The 15,093-nt window shown below is 44.6% G+C and overlaps 1 protein-coding gene across 3 annotated transcripts in view; it reads left to right on the top strand.

The window, feature by feature from the left end:
• LOC124041958 (histone deacetylase complex subunit SAP130-like) overlaps positions 1–15,093 on the top strand; it is an 18,923-nt gene that overhangs the window by 1,506 nt on the left and 2,324 nt on the right. Inside the window, exons 2-18 of one of the 3 annotated variants that reach the window (XM_046360170.1) lie at positions 239–366; positions 511–779; positions 862–1,035; positions 1,165–1,288; positions 1,468–1,711; positions 1,992–2,230; positions 2,824–2,919; positions 3,171–3,309; positions 3,595–3,713; positions 4,080–4,358; positions 9,354–9,528; positions 9,660–9,734; positions 10,354–10,673; positions 10,866–11,090; positions 11,335–11,460; positions 14,343–14,446; positions 14,785–14,898. In XM_046360170.1, the coding sequence (XP_046216126.1) occupies positions 258–366; positions 511–779; positions 862–1,035; positions 1,165–1,288; positions 1,468–1,711; positions 1,992–2,230; positions 2,824–2,919; positions 3,171–3,309; positions 3,595–3,713; positions 4,080–4,358; positions 9,354–9,528; positions 9,660–9,734; positions 10,354–10,673; positions 10,866–11,090; positions 11,335–11,460; positions 14,343–14,446; positions 14,785–14,898 (2,931 nt within the window). In that variant the 5' untranslated portion in view covers positions 239–257. Of the gene's footprint in view, positions 1–238; positions 367–510; positions 780–861; positions 1,036–1,158; positions 1,289–1,467; positions 1,712–1,991; positions 2,231–2,823; positions 2,920–3,170; positions 3,310–3,594; positions 3,714–4,079; positions 4,359–9,353; positions 9,529–9,659; positions 9,735–10,353; positions 10,674–10,865; positions 11,091–11,334; positions 11,461–14,342; positions 14,447–14,784; positions 14,899–15,093 lie in introns of all 3 variants that reach the window. The other 2 variants (XM_046360169.1, XM_046360171.1) reach the window with 2 other exon arrangements.

Here is a 15,093-nt window from a genome sequence, read left to right as displayed (position 1 = left end):
GGAGCGGTGCCAGAAACTGCATTTTCCACCACCAACAAAACACCAAATTATGGAATTTCTTGTGGAAGAATGGTGTTGCATCCCTCAAATAGAGATCCAAGACATTTGTAGAATCTATGCCAAGGCACATAGAAGCTGTTGTGGTGCAACGCCATATTAAAACACTTTGTTGGTGTTTCCTTTATTTTGGCAGTTACCTGTACCTTTCAAGTTTAATATTATTCTCTTCATTACGTAGAAGTCAATTGTGTCAGAAGATGAGTTCACAACAATATTCACGACCGGGAATACCCCCTGGTATGGGAAAAAAACAGATTCCCGGAGGAAACACTGCAATGGTGGCTAGTAGTCAACCAAACACGACAGGTAATAACATGCAACCTGCTGAACTAACTCGCTTTGTATCACAGCTTTTACAACTATTTGCAATGGTTAGTAAGTGTGAGAAATCATTGGTCAGTCAAGTCTGCTGCATAACAAGGGTTAGTACTCCAACTCTTTGTACCACAGGTGGGACAGACGATAGCAGCCGTGACCCTCACCCAGACCACAGTCCTTATGACCGCCCCAGTGGTGGTGGAGCACCGGGGTTCAGAGATGACAAGCAGGAGACAGTGGTGGTCCGGCCTTATCCCCAGGTCCACGGCCCCTCCCAGGGTCACCACCCAACACTACCTCAGCACCTGCCCCTCCAGCAGGGCATGCCCGTCACAGTGTCAGCTCCTCCACCGCACATTCCCCAGGGCCTGCCTCTGGCCTTCACTGAAGGACCTATAAAGGTATGGATGAGGCAGCTCAGAGTTCTTTATGCTGCATTTGCCTACTGCCTACTTTATCTAATCTCTCCATGCCTTTTCATAGGTGCAGTCATCTCTGAAGTCGCCCATGCCCAGTCGAGTAATTGCCCCAGCACCAGCCAACATCCAGGGCCACATCTCCCTGCCACCCAAGGTGCCAAGCCACCTCACTGTAACCATGGAGAGCACTGTGCCTCCGACCCCCGGCATCCCTGTAGCAACTATCAGTGGCCAACAGGTAAGGACTGGTGTTGTTTACCGTTGTAATGTACCCCAGCAATAATATACCCTTTTAAGGTTACCCAATGTGATGACATGATGAAAAATGTGGTTCCAAATCTATAATGCTTTGTGTCCATGGGCGTGGCGTTTCCAGGGCAACCCCAGTAACCTGCACCATCACGTGCAGATCATTCGCAGCAACGGCCCGCCCCTGCAGCTCGGCTCCACTGGCATTCCCCAGCACACCTTTACCTCCCATCTACCCCGAGGTCAGTTGCATAGCCCAGAGCAGATAGACATTTTTATCATTCAGAAAATAGTCACTGTGCTTACTGTGACCAAACAAAGTACACCATAGTGGTTGGTTCATATTTTTACCCACTATAGGTCCTCAGCAAAACCATCCTTAGCACAGACATGTCTAACTGTTTTTCATGTGTGTTTCCAGGAGCTGCTGCAGCTGCTGTGATGTCCAGTTCCAAAGGACCAACCGTACTGAGACCTGCTACAGGCCCTGGTAGTGGTACTGGCCCACCTACTGTCCAGCACATCATCCACCAGCCTATCCAGTCCCGGCCAATAGTAACAACGTCCACGGCTGTGTTGCCCGCGGTGGTTGCCCCGGTAACGGCCACCAGGCCTCAGTCCCCAGTGGTTAGCTCAGCCACGCACTCCGCCGAGATGGTTCATGGGTACGACATGCTCAAAGCATTAACTTTGAACCATTTTGTACTGTTTTATTTTGTTTTTTGTGTGTGTGTGGGTGCCATTTAGCAGATTCTTTGTTCAAACCGACTTGGTCATACATCAGTTTTTTTATGTCCCGGTAATCAAACCAACTATCCTGGCAATGCAAGCGCCATGCTCTACCAACTAAGCTCCACATTGTGTAAATGTGCACTATGCCCAATACTATTCCAGCTATTGGTATGTAAAACCAGTGTTAACTCTCCTCTTGTTCTCTTCCATCAGGCGTCCAGGGCTGACCGTTCACCCCCCTCCAGCCACTCTGAGCATCCAGCGTCCTCCCCAATCTCGGGAGACCCCCACACGCATCACCCTGCCCTCTCACCCTGCCATTGGGGGTCAGAAACCCCAGTTGTACAACACCATGGCACAGAAGCCCATATTCAGCAATGTTACTCCTGTTGCTGCAGCAACTGTTGCCCCCATATTAGCCACCAATACTGCTCCATCGCCTAGTACAACAGGTATGATGCTATTGTTGTGATTGAGAGGGGTCTAACTCATCTATTTTCATTTCAGCAGCATATTCAAGTTTTAAGTCACATGCACAAGTACAGTAAAATGCCTTTCTTGTAAGCTCCAAACCCAACAATGCACTAATCAATATCGCACCAAAAATAACATAAGGTAGAACAAAAACACACAAGAAATATAAATAAAAAGGACATGAGAAAGTAAGAAGCTATAATACAGGATCAGTTCCAATGCCATATGTGCAGGGATACTGGAGTGATTGAGGTAGATATGTATAGGGGTGAGGTGACAAGGCATCAGATGTATGAAGAGTAGCAGCAGCAGCATAAATTATGATTGTATGTGTAGAGTCCCGTGAGTGTGCATAGATCATTGCAAAAATCAAATACAAGGGTCAACTCAGTCCGTGTAGCCATTCTGTTAGCTATTCAACAGTCCTATGGGTTGGGATAGGAGTCTGTTGATGTCAGACGTGATGTACCGGTACAGCTTGTTGTGCGGAAGCAGAGGGAACAGTTAGCAATACTAAATGTCTCCTTTATTCTGTTTTAATTGTGTTATAACCACATCGTACCTCACCCAGGCCCAGGACCCCACCCCAACAGTAACATCGTCACCATGGCGATGCCCTCTCATTCCTCCCACGCTACAGCAGTCACCACGTCCAACATCCCTGTGGGTAAGTATCTCAATCGTTAATGTTGAAGTCAAAGGCACCAGGCTTCTCTCTGGAGTAACATACTCCACATGTCATGTTTACATATCTAATAAGTCATTGGTATGAGTAGAGACTATTAAAAACAGTGACACATTGAATTATCAACTGCCGAACTGATAGCAACAAATTTAATTTATAGCACCAGTCCCTACGGAGTGATTTTATGTTGTGAAATGAAATTGGCACCCCCATTCCACCTCCGCCCTCTTCAGCTAAAGTGGTTCCCCAGCCAATAGCCCACACCTCGCCCAGGATCCAACCGGAGTACCCTGGAGAGAGGGGCAACCTGATCCCCATCTCAGGCCCCCGCTCCTCCCCCAACCCCATCACCATGGAGGCCCGCAGTGACAGGTCAGAGATGGGCACTGATAGATTTTTATTTTGGGTTGACGATAATACATGCATCAACAAGATGAGTATCTGATCCCAGAGGATAGATAGCATGTGAAAACACTTAATGTTTCTCAATTGTCCTGGGCTACATATCAATAGTCTAAAATGTCTTCTCCTTATTTCTGCTGTACTTGGAGCACATTTCTGGTTGATAGTTGAAAGCTGAAAATGTTATGACAAGGCAAAAGTTGTTTTTTTATCTTATTCAGTTGGCATGCATTCTCCCCCGCCACACACACACAGGCAACCGGTGCCAGTGCAGTTTCAGTACTTCCTGCCTACCTACCCTTCTTCGTCGTACCCTCTGACACACACCTACACCCCCATCACCAGCTCTGTTTCAACCATCCGACAGTACCCAGGTACCACTCACCTCTTCTCTTACTATTTAAATCACTGCTTCCATATGACTCTGTAACCAATCAGATATTTCGAATTCTTGGGGTATAATGCTATATAATTATGTTTATAATGATGATGCTGTTGATGATGCTAGACAATGATGCTGATGATGGCCAATAATAAAAATGCTAGATAATGAAAGTACTGAACCAACTCTCACTTCAATCAAGATCAATGATAATTTTGTATCATTACATCACTAGTTTCGTCTTCCCAGGCCAGGGTCCGACCCAATTGTGGGCTAGTGTAATCTGTCTCTTAACAAGTCTCTAACCCTGTGTGTGTCAACCCCAACCCCTCATCTCTGTTTCCTGTTACCCCTACAGTAACCCCTCAGGCCCCCAGCGGCACGGCCATGCAGACCCAGGCCAGTGTGGGCGTAGCGTCGGCAGTGCACCTCAACCCCATGCAGCTGATGACGGTGGACCGCATCGCTCAGATCAACACGCAGAACATCCAGCCCGCCGCCATGACCACGCAGGGCATCAAGTCAACCAACATCAGCACCCAGGGCCTGCACACTACCACCGGTCAGATCACTGCGCAAAACATTCAACCTGTGCCCATCAACCAACAGCAGCCAGCCATTGAGAACAAGACCTCAGGTAAGTTGGTGAACAAAGAAGTTTAAGTTAAGTTGGAAGTTTGAAGAGGCTTGAATCAATCAAATTGTATTTATGAAACCTTTTTTACATCAGCAGATGTCAAAGTGCTATACAAAAAACCAGCCTAAAACGGCAAGCAATGCAGATGTAGAAGCATGGTGGCTAGGAAAAACTCCCTGGAAAGGCAGGAACATAGGAAGAAACCTAGAGAGGTGACCAGTCCTCTTCTGGCTGTGCCAGGTGGAGATTATCAGAGTAAATGGCCATTTAAGGCCAGATTGTTCTTCAAGATGTTCAAACGTTCGTAGAGGACCAGCAGGGTCAAATAATAATCAGTGGTTGTAGAGGGTGCAACAAGTGCTCAGCATATGTGGGAACTCCTTCAAGACTGTTGGAAAATCATTCCAGGTGAAGCTGGTTGAGAGAATTCCAAGAGTGTGCAAAGCTGTCATCAAGGAAAAGGGTGGCTACTTTGTAGAATCTCAAATAGAAAATATATTTTGATTTAACACTTTTGGTCACTACATTATTCAATATGTTTTTTTCATAGTTTGATGTCTTCACTATGTTCTTACAATTTTCTACATTGTAAAATAAAACTCTTGAATGAGGTGTTATAAACATTTTGACCGGTAGTGTATAGTGGAAACAATAGTGGTCCTAAAATGGAACCTTGAGGAACGCCGACACTTACAATTGATTTGTCAGAGGAGAAGCCATCCACAGAGACAAACTGATATCTCTCCGACAGATGGGATCTGAACCAGGCAAGAACTTGTCCATGTAGACCAATTAGAGTTTCTAATCTCTCCAAAAGAATGTGTTGATCAATGGTTTCAAAAGCAGCACTAAGGTCTAGAAGCACAAGGACAGATGCGGAGCCTTGGTCTGACGCCATTAAAGGGTAATTTGCCACCTTCACGAGTGCCGTCTGCTATGATGGGGTCTAAAACCTGACCGAAGCATTTCATATACATTTGTCTTCAGGAAGGAAGTGAGTTGCTGCACAACAGCGTTTTCTAAAATGTTTGAGAGGAATGAGATATTCGAAATAGGCCGATAGTTAAAAATAAAAAAACATCTGGGTCGAGGTTTGGCTTTTTGAAGAGGGGCTTTATTACTGCCACTTTAGTGAGTTTGGTACACATCCGGTGGATGTGATTGGCCATGAAAAGTCAACTGACATTTACTTCCGAGGTGCTGACCTGTTGCACCCTCTACAACCACTGTGATTATTATTATTTGACCCTGCTGATCATCTATGAATGTTTGAACATCTTGGCCATGTACTGTTATAAGCTCCACCCGGCACAGCCAGGAGAGGATTGGCCACCCCTCAGAGCCTGGTTCCTCTCTAGGTTTCTTCCTAGCCACCTGCCTTTCTAGGGGGGTTTTCCTAGCCACCATGCTTCTACATCTGCATTGTTTGGAGTTTTAGGCTGGGTTCCTATATAGCACTTTGTGATATCGGTGGATGTAAAAAGGGCTTTAGGAATACATTTGATTGGATAGGGGAGCCATTTTTATTATGCTGAACACTGGTGGACCAAGCACAGGAAGTAGCTCTTTGAGTTGCTTAGTTGGAATAAGGTCCAGTATGCAGCTTGACGGTTTAGAGGCCATGACTATTTTCATGAATGTGTCAAGAGATGTAGGATTAAAAAACGAGTGTCTCCATTGATCCTAGGTCATGGCAGTTCTGTGCAGATTCAGGACAACTGCGCTTTGACGAAACACGCAGATTCAAAAAGGAGTCTGTAATTTGCTTTCTAAAGATCTTTTCATCGAAGTTTGTGAATTTATCACTGCTGAAGTGAAAGCCATCCTCTCTTGGGGAATGCTGCTTTTTATTTAGCTTTGCAACAGTATCAATAAGAAATGTTGGATTGTTCTTATTCTCCTCAATTAGGCTGGAAAAATAAGATGATCAAGCAGCAGTGAGGGCTCTTTATTGCATAGTACTGTCTTTCCAAGCTAGTCGCAAGACTTCCAGTTTGGTGGAGCTCCATTTCCATTCCAATTTTCTGGAAGCTTGCTTCAAGGCTCGGGTATTTTCTGTATACCAGGGAGTAAACGTCTTGTGACAAATGTTTTTTTTGGGGGGGGGGATGCGGCTCCATCTAGGGTATTATCCAAGGTTAAATTTAGATCCTCAATTAAGTGGTTAACCGGTTTTTGTACTTTGACGTCCAGTAGGTGAAGGGAGTCTGGAAAGTGCATCTAGGAATCTTTGGGTTTCTGAGAATTTATAGCACGGCTTTTGGTGATCCTTGTTTAGGGTCTGAGCAGGTTATTTGTTGCGATTGCGAACGTAATAATTGGTGGTTCGATAGTCCAGGAATATGAGGAAAAACATTGAGATCCACAATATTTTTTCCACATGACAAAACTAGACCCAGGGTATGACTGTGGCAATGTGTAGGTCCGGAAACATGTTGGACAAACCCCGAAAGCCTTTTGGAGTGGATCTGTGGACTTTTCCATGTGGATATTGAAGTCAACAAAAATGTGAATATTATCTGCCATGACTACTGATAAGAACACTGTGAGGAACACTGTATACAGTCCATTAAGCCTGTAAACAGTAGCTATAAAAGGTGATTGTGTAGGCTGCATAGATTTCGTGACTAGATGCTCAAAAGAAAAAACGCAGTCAATTTTTTTTGTGTAAATTGAATTTCGCTGTCATAAATGTTAGCAACACCTAAGCCTTTGCGGGATGCGTGGGAGATATGGTTACTAGTGTAACCAGGGGGAAAGGCCTAATTTAACACAGTCAATTCATCGGGCTTGAGCCATGTTTCAGTCAGGCCAATCACATCAAGATTATGATCAGTGATTAGTTCATTGACTATGACTGCCTTGGAAGTGAGGGATCTTACAATATGTAACCCTATTTTGAGATATCACAGTCTCTTTCAATAATGACAGGAATGGAGGAGGTCTTTATTCCAGTGAGACTGCTAATGCGAGTACCACCTAGATTGAGGCACAGACGCGGTCTCAATGGGGAAAGCTGATTTGACTGCGTTAGTGGCAGACTCCACTAAGCTGGCAGGCTGGCTGGCTATCTCATTGTGGAGCTGGAGGAGTTAGAGCTCTGTCTATGTTCATAGATAAGATGAGCTCACTCCTCAGCAGGCCAGGCTTGGTACTGTTTGTCGGTGAGTCCCAGAATGTGTAGATTGGCCCTCTTTCTATATTTTGGGAGGGGCAGAAAACAGTTTTTAACCAGTGATTGAGTTGAATGTAAATCAGCTAGATGCTGCTGTAGAGCTTATCACTCCCCCTAACTGGGTGGGGGCCAGAGACAATTACTCAGTGCCGACACATCTTTCTAGCTGATTTACACCCTGAAGCTATGTTGTGCTTGGTGACCTCTGACTGTTTCATCCTAACATCGTTGGTGCCGACATGGATAACAATATACCTATTCTCTCTACACTCACCAGTTTTAGCCTTAGCCAGCACCATCTTCAGATCAACCTTTACGTCAGTAGCCCTGCACCCTGGTAAACAGTGTAAGATCACTGGATGATTCGTTAAGTCTAATATTGAGGTTAATTGAGTCGCCAATGACTAGGGTTTTCAATGAGCTAATGGTGGGAGACTTCGGCAGGCCATACCCCGTAACGGGTGAAGGAGAAGCCTGACTTCGACTCGTTGCTTAATGGGGAGGACACGTTAGAAATGTTCAAACGGCTGAATGAGCGCCACTGGTTGAGCATGCCGACAGCATTTCTTTCCAGAAGCCTTGAGAGAATTGTCCGGCTGCGGGGAATTTATACTACAGTACTAGCTGTACTTACTGGTGGCACAGACGCTGTTTCATCCTTGCCTAACGATTGCATCTGAAGTTGCGCTTGCAACCCAGCTATCTTCACCATTAAGTTTTGATAGTTCTCCTGTATGATGAGTACAGCGACTGCGATTAGATGGCATAGTGTTAATGTTGCTTTTTCAGCTGGTGGAGGTTCTGTAGAACCATGTCCAGATAAAAAGTATCTGGAGTGAAAAAATGAAGATGTTGGTTGTTACACACAACACCGTGCCACAACTCAACCTCCCGTGAAGTGAAAAGGGTTTGTGATTGTAGGTGCGGGGAAGGACGACAGAGGCAGAGAAATACAGTTTGCAGGGAATTTATTCTTCCTTATACACGGTAAGGTGGGGAAAAGGGGCTGGACGGAAGCAAAGAAAGTAAAAGTTAGTCCTCTCTCCTACCTTAGCTGCCTTCCCACAGCTTACCTAACCTTTAGCACAAGTGGCGCGCTAACCAAAATACAGGTGGTGGTCCTCCCAGGTCTTACCTAGTGTGCATAGACAGATTCAATACTTCAGGTTATGTATGCCCGCAGGCCTCTTGCCTAAACACTCCCAATGTGTGTTTCGCTTCCCCCCCCCAGGAACAAATGAAACAGAATAATTCACCAATACTTTGAACAAATAAACCAAAGTACTAAGTCCTATGGCATACACATACAGCTGCAGGAGAGGCTACAAAATACATTCAACAACTTATACAGACCAACACAGGACATACAAAGAAGCTTTCTCCACCTGACAAAAGAACACAGGCTTTTATCCAGCTGGAGAAGGAGTTGTAATTGCAGACCGCTGTATCCCTTGATGACGAGAGGGAGGGGTCAGAGCTCCAATCTGCAATTGGGCCAACCAATCAGCTGCTTTTGGAATCCAGGAAGCCATTTCTTGAAATACACACACAAACCCACAACACAGAAACTGGGGAACGTAACATTGGTAAATGTATTAAAAGTAAAAACCAAAAAGTTGACAGATAGCCAAGTAGCAACAAACTCACAACAGCATAGAGACAAGTCCAGAATTGTCGGGTCTGAGATTTACATATTATGAATATAATACATATATCATTCTACAGATTTCCTCCACTCTCTTAAGTTCTCATTATATTAATTTATTAGTTCAAATTAATTTAGTTTGAAAAAATACAGTAACATTGTTCTTTATTCTTAGTTGTGTTAGCAGACGGCTCCACTCTTGTAGCCAACCCCATTGGCCAGACGTTCGGCAGCAGCCAGCCTCCCACCTGCGTTGGCCAGACACACCCCCAGAACACTGGGCCTGGTGTCCCCACCCTGCTGTCCTCCCCCCGGCCTAGCATCCTGCGCAAGAAGCCTGCCAATGAAGGGTGAGTTTAGAACACCCCTCTGTTTTCCTCTGGATGCTACAACTTACTAGAGCAGTGGTCCTGGCGAGCTACGGGGTGTGCATGTTTTTGTTCCAGCCCAGCACTAACCGGTTTCTGTTTGCCCTATAAAGGTCTGCTGTGAGGAAGAACCTGATCCCAGAGGCCACCAGCTCCAGGATAGATGGAGGCATCAGGCCTGCATCAGGGTAGGACTTAGCACAGCACCTTGTTAGTAGGCCCTGATCACAGTAGATGCTGATTACACACGCAGGTATCCTCAGTAGATGCTGATTACACGCGCCGGTATCCTCAGTAGATGCTGATTACACGCGCCGGTATCCTCAGTAGATGCTGATTACACGCGCCGGTATCCTCAGTAGATGCTGATTACACGCGCCGGTATCCTCAGTAGATGCTGATTACACGCGCCGGTATCCTCAGTAGATGCTGATTACACGCGCCGGTATCCTCAGTAGATGCTGATTACACGCGCCGGTATCCTCAGTAGATGCTGATTACACGCGCCGGTATCCTCAGTAGATGCTGATTACACGCGCCGGTATCCTCAGTAGATGCTGATTACACGCGCCGGTATCCTCAGTAGATGCTGATTACACGCGCCGGTATCCTCAGTAGATGCTGATTACACGCGCCGGTATCCTCAGTAGATGCTGATTACACGCGCCGGTATCCTCAGTAGATGCTGATTACACGCGCCGGTATCCTCTGGATGCTGATTACACATGCTAGTATCCTTCAACTCCATCTTGTAGTTAAAAATGACATTTAAAATTATTTTGTGGTTGATCTTCCCTGTTCACCCAGTATGAAGCACAAGGCTGATCTCCACGTGTCCCTGGCTTCCCCGTTGACGTCGTCCTCCATGGAAGCGCTGCCCATCCATCAGATCAATGAGCAGCAGCCCTCTCAGCCAATCCAGACCCTCCTTTCAGTGTCTGCACCCCCACACTCCCAGCCTGGCCCCGCCATGTCCGCCATTACTCCACCAATCTCGTCTATGGCCAACGTGGTGGTTCCGCCTACACAGGCAGCGGCCAATAGCACAGCGGCATGTGGAATAAGCTCCACCCTCCCTGACCTCAAGATAAAGCAGGAAGTGGATCCTATGGATACCTCCAAAGCAGGTACAATTGAATTGAAATATTCATTTCTCTGTAACACTTTGTGTTTTATTGATGTCCTTCTATTGCTCATATGGTGTACGATGCTTTTACCTTTTTAAATCAGAATGAATAAGAGGGGGGGCTGATCCTGGATCATTATTCCTAGTCTCAGACACTTTGTGAATACGGTCCTTGCCCCTCATCTCCCTCCAGGTCCCCCTATGCCCCATTGCGGTGCCCCCATGTTGTCCATGATGCCTGGTGGGGATGTGATCCTCGGGGCCTCACCCAGGAAGAAGCCCCGGAAGCAGCAGCACGTCATCTCCACGGAGGAGAGCGAGATGATGGAGACCAACAGCACAGACGAGGAGAAGGTCCTGGCCAGACCACACAGCATGAGGCCCGAGAAACGCAAGTCGCCTCCCAAGGAGTACATAGGTAAGGGAACATCCCTTTTGTGTGTGTGTCTAGCCTCAGTAACTTGGAAACGGGCTCAAGTTAACTGCAGTCTTACATAATGTTTATTGCATTCTCCTTATTTTCAGACAATAAATCGTCGTTGGCTAGAGTCTACTCCTGTTGTGCATTTTGTCTAAAGATTCACTAGTCTATAAGGACAAGATTTGTAAAAGAACAGCCATATTAACCCTGTGAGTGACCACTGTGTTTCTCTGCCATGCAGATGAGGAGGGTGTTCGTTATGTCCCCACCCGTGCTCGCCCCCCGGTCACCCTCCTCCGCCACTACAGGAACCCCTGGAAGGCTGCCTACCACCACTTCCAGAGATACAGTGACATTCGGGTCAAAGGTCAGACCAACGTCTTTTATTGTTGATAACGTTCAATGATAACTGTATTTCTAAAGAATGTTCATACATTCTGGGTTCTAAGAGCTTGTTGTGGTAATGCGTTTCTCGTGGGACTGACTGAAATGCGTTTCTCGTGGGACTGACTGAAATGCGTTTCTCGTGGGACTGACTGAAATGCGTTTCTCGTGGGACTGACTGAAATGCGTTTCTCGTGGGACTGACTGAAATGTGCTTCTCGTGGGACTGACTGAAATGCGCTTCTCGTGGGACTGACTGAAATGCGCTTCTCGTGGGACTGACTGAAATGCGCTTCTCGTGGGACTGACTGAAATGCGCTTCTCGTGGGACTGACTGAAATGCGCTTCTCGTGGGACTGACTGAAATGCGCTTCTCGTGGACAAAAATGCCAGTAATGCTCTGGAGGCTTTTTGACGTTGAATTGTTTATTCATTGTTTTGTTTTGACAATCTAAATGACACAACAATTATTACAACATCACACACAAGGTTATTATTCTCTCCAGAGTGCACACATATGAAAACATTTAGAACACACACACACACACACACACCAAGAGGACTTCTTTCTATTGTGCTATGTGCACTGTGAAGCAAAACGGAAAGGATTTATTAGTATGCTATGAAAGCTAATGTCATTTGTTGTCGTCACATCATTGTTAGACCTTTTCATTAGTAACGCTAGTTGGAGGACAACACCAGGTAATTCCACTGTTCTGTTTTAGTAGTCTCCAGCATGGCTTGCTAGCAATTGACCAGTGACTTTCAAAGCACAAATATTTTATGTCTCGAGATTTTCCTACCCAGGAAAAACTCCTGACCCTAATTATAATTAAATATCTTAATGGTGTGTATTACTGTATTATTTTTCTGTTTATAATATAGAATTACAAGAAACTAGCTTTAAAACAGCAATAATTTGTAGAATTGCAGGAAATTGGCTTAAATGCAACAGTATCTCTACACCGCCAAGATGGGAACCTCTAAAATGTTCTAAGCAATGTTGCCGCGCTAACGCCTGCTACCTAAGCCCCTTCTGATACAGGAAAAACCCTGTATCATATTGTAAAATGGCTTAATGGTGTGTTCGCTAGAGGTCGACCGATTTAAATCTACATGGCCGATTTGAAGTTTTCATAACAATCGTTAAATCTGCATTTTTGGACACCAATTATGGCTGATTACATTATGGCATTCCATGGCATTCCACGAGGAGACTGTGTGGCAGGCTGACCACCTGTCACAGCCTACTTCGCCAAGCGGGTAATGATTTAACAAAAGCAAAATCATTGCACGAATGTACCTAACCATAAACATCAATGCCTTTCTTAAAATCAATACACAGAAGTATATATTTTTTTAAACCTGCATATTTAGTTAAATTCATGTTAGCAGGCAATATTAACTAGGGAAATTGGGTCACTTCTCTTGCGTTCATTGCACGCAGAGTCCGGGTATATTCAACAGTTTGGGCCGCCTGGCTCGTTGCAATGTAACAGCAATATTTAGAATTAGGGTTGCCACCCGTTCGATAAAATGTTTGAAATGATAGTTTCCAGATTTGACCATATTAATGACCAAAGTCTCGTATTTCTGTGTTTATTATAATTAAGTCTATGATTTGATAGAGCAGTCTGACTGAGCAGTGGTAGGCAGCAGCAGGCTCGTAAGCATTCATTCAAACAGCACTTTCCTGCGTTTGCCAGCAGCTCTTAGCAATGCTTGAAGCACAGCGCTGTTTATGACTTCAAGCATATCAACTCCTGAGATTAGGCTGGCAATACAAAAGTGCCTATTAGAACATCCAATAGTCAGGTATATGAAATACAAATGGTATAGAGAGAAATAGTCAACGCGTCATAATTCCTATAATAACTGCAACCTAATATTTCTTTGCTTTCTTCTCCAACACTGTTTTTGCCTTATTTAAACCAAATTAGGCATGTTTCATTATTTACTTGAGACTAAATAGTTTTTATTTATGTATTATATTAAGTTAAAAGAAGTGTTAATTGTTCATTCAGTATTGTTGTAATTGTCATTATTTCATATATATCAAAAATAAATAAAAAGCCAATTTAATCGCCATCGGCTTTTTTTGGTCCTCCAATAATCGTTATCGGCGTTGAAAAATCATAATCGGTCGACCTCTTGTGTTGAAGGTGTTACTGTATTATTATAAGATGGCTTAACCCTGTCAGACTTATCTGACCTTCATTTATGTGGCTGTCCAGCCCTTTATATATAGCCTCACAATTAAGTGTTTTTACTATTTTCAGGGTAACCAGGGCTGTAAGTAGAACACAAAACAATTTGACAAATAGTTGCATTCATGAATTTTATTCACAAATGTCAATAACAAAAATGTCTGCCAAAGTAAAAACCTGTTTCCAAAATGTATTTATACGAATGCTGTAAGTACAGAAATAGTTTCCTCGTTGGGAAATGAATGTCCACTAGTCAGTGACAACTGTTTGGAGTTTGTGACAGCAACTGTGAGCTTATTACAGTATTATTGACACATGTCCTGTGATTTCCTACAGTCTTCTATAACACCTTACCTTCTAATGACTGACTCTTCTGTGGCTTGTGGGCATCATAGAGCAAAACATGTCACATGTTCATGAGTCTTTTCATAAACAGCTTTTAATAGTTTGAGCTACAAACTATTTGGGAGTGTCTCAAACACCACTAGCTCAGCATCAATTAATCTCACATACTAATGGTTGGTATCTACGGATGCAGAAGAAATGGATAAATGCAATGGTACACCACGGACGTATGTAGCTCATTGGGTTAATGGTGTGTTGTTGAAGGTATTATTATATTATAACATGGCTTAATGGTGTGTTGTCATGGTTTCAGAGGAGAAGAAGGGCACCCTGCAGGATGTAGCCAATCAGAAGGGGGTGGTGTGCAGAGCACAAGGCTGGAAGATGCACCTGTGTGCTGCACAGCTCATGCAGCTGGTAAGAAACAATTCCCTTTTATGTGCAGTTAGCTGGATTTTAAGCACAACAAAAAGAGATCCTTAGAGTTATGAAGTTGGTGTGAAAAAGGGTGACTCTTAAAGTTATCCAAGTGGATCTCACTGTCTCACGTCATTTAGCACCACGGCCATCTGCGCTGATTGTGCTTCATGGCAACACTTCACATTGCTTGACGTAGCTGTCGGAAGACAATGAAGTGGTTCTATACCCATATTTTCTGAGAACAAGATACAATAATTGTCCTCCTGAATAGCAGTCATTTGTGACGTCAATCATGTTGTATTGGTCTCTCTATTGTATCCCCTCTCTATCCCCAGACTAATCTGGAGCATGACGTGTACAGCCGCCTCACTACCCTCCAAGAGGGCCTGATCCCAAAGAAGAAGTCCGGGTCGGATGATGACATGCACCGTATCAACGAGCTCATACAGGTCAGAGGTCATACACGCAACAACACAAAGGAAATCCATGCACGTCTGCTGCTCATGGGGAGGCCCAGAGTTTTCCCAGACCTGGAGACTTGACCAGGAAAAACTCTAGCCCTTAGTTATAACCTACAAACCAAACAGGTTTTCCTGAGCACATGTTTAATCACAATTTCTAAGAACTTACTATTCCCGTAAACA

Source organism: Oncorhynchus gorbuscha, linkage group LG08 (assembly GCF_021184085.1).
Source record: "Oncorhynchus gorbuscha isolate QuinsamMale2020 ecotype Even-year linkage group LG08, OgorEven_v1.0, whole genome shotgun sequence".
Lineage (NCBI taxonomy): Eukaryota > Metazoa > Chordata > Actinopteri > Salmoniformes > Salmonidae > Oncorhynchus > Oncorhynchus gorbuscha.
This window is presented reverse-complemented; position numbering and strand designations above follow the sequence as displayed.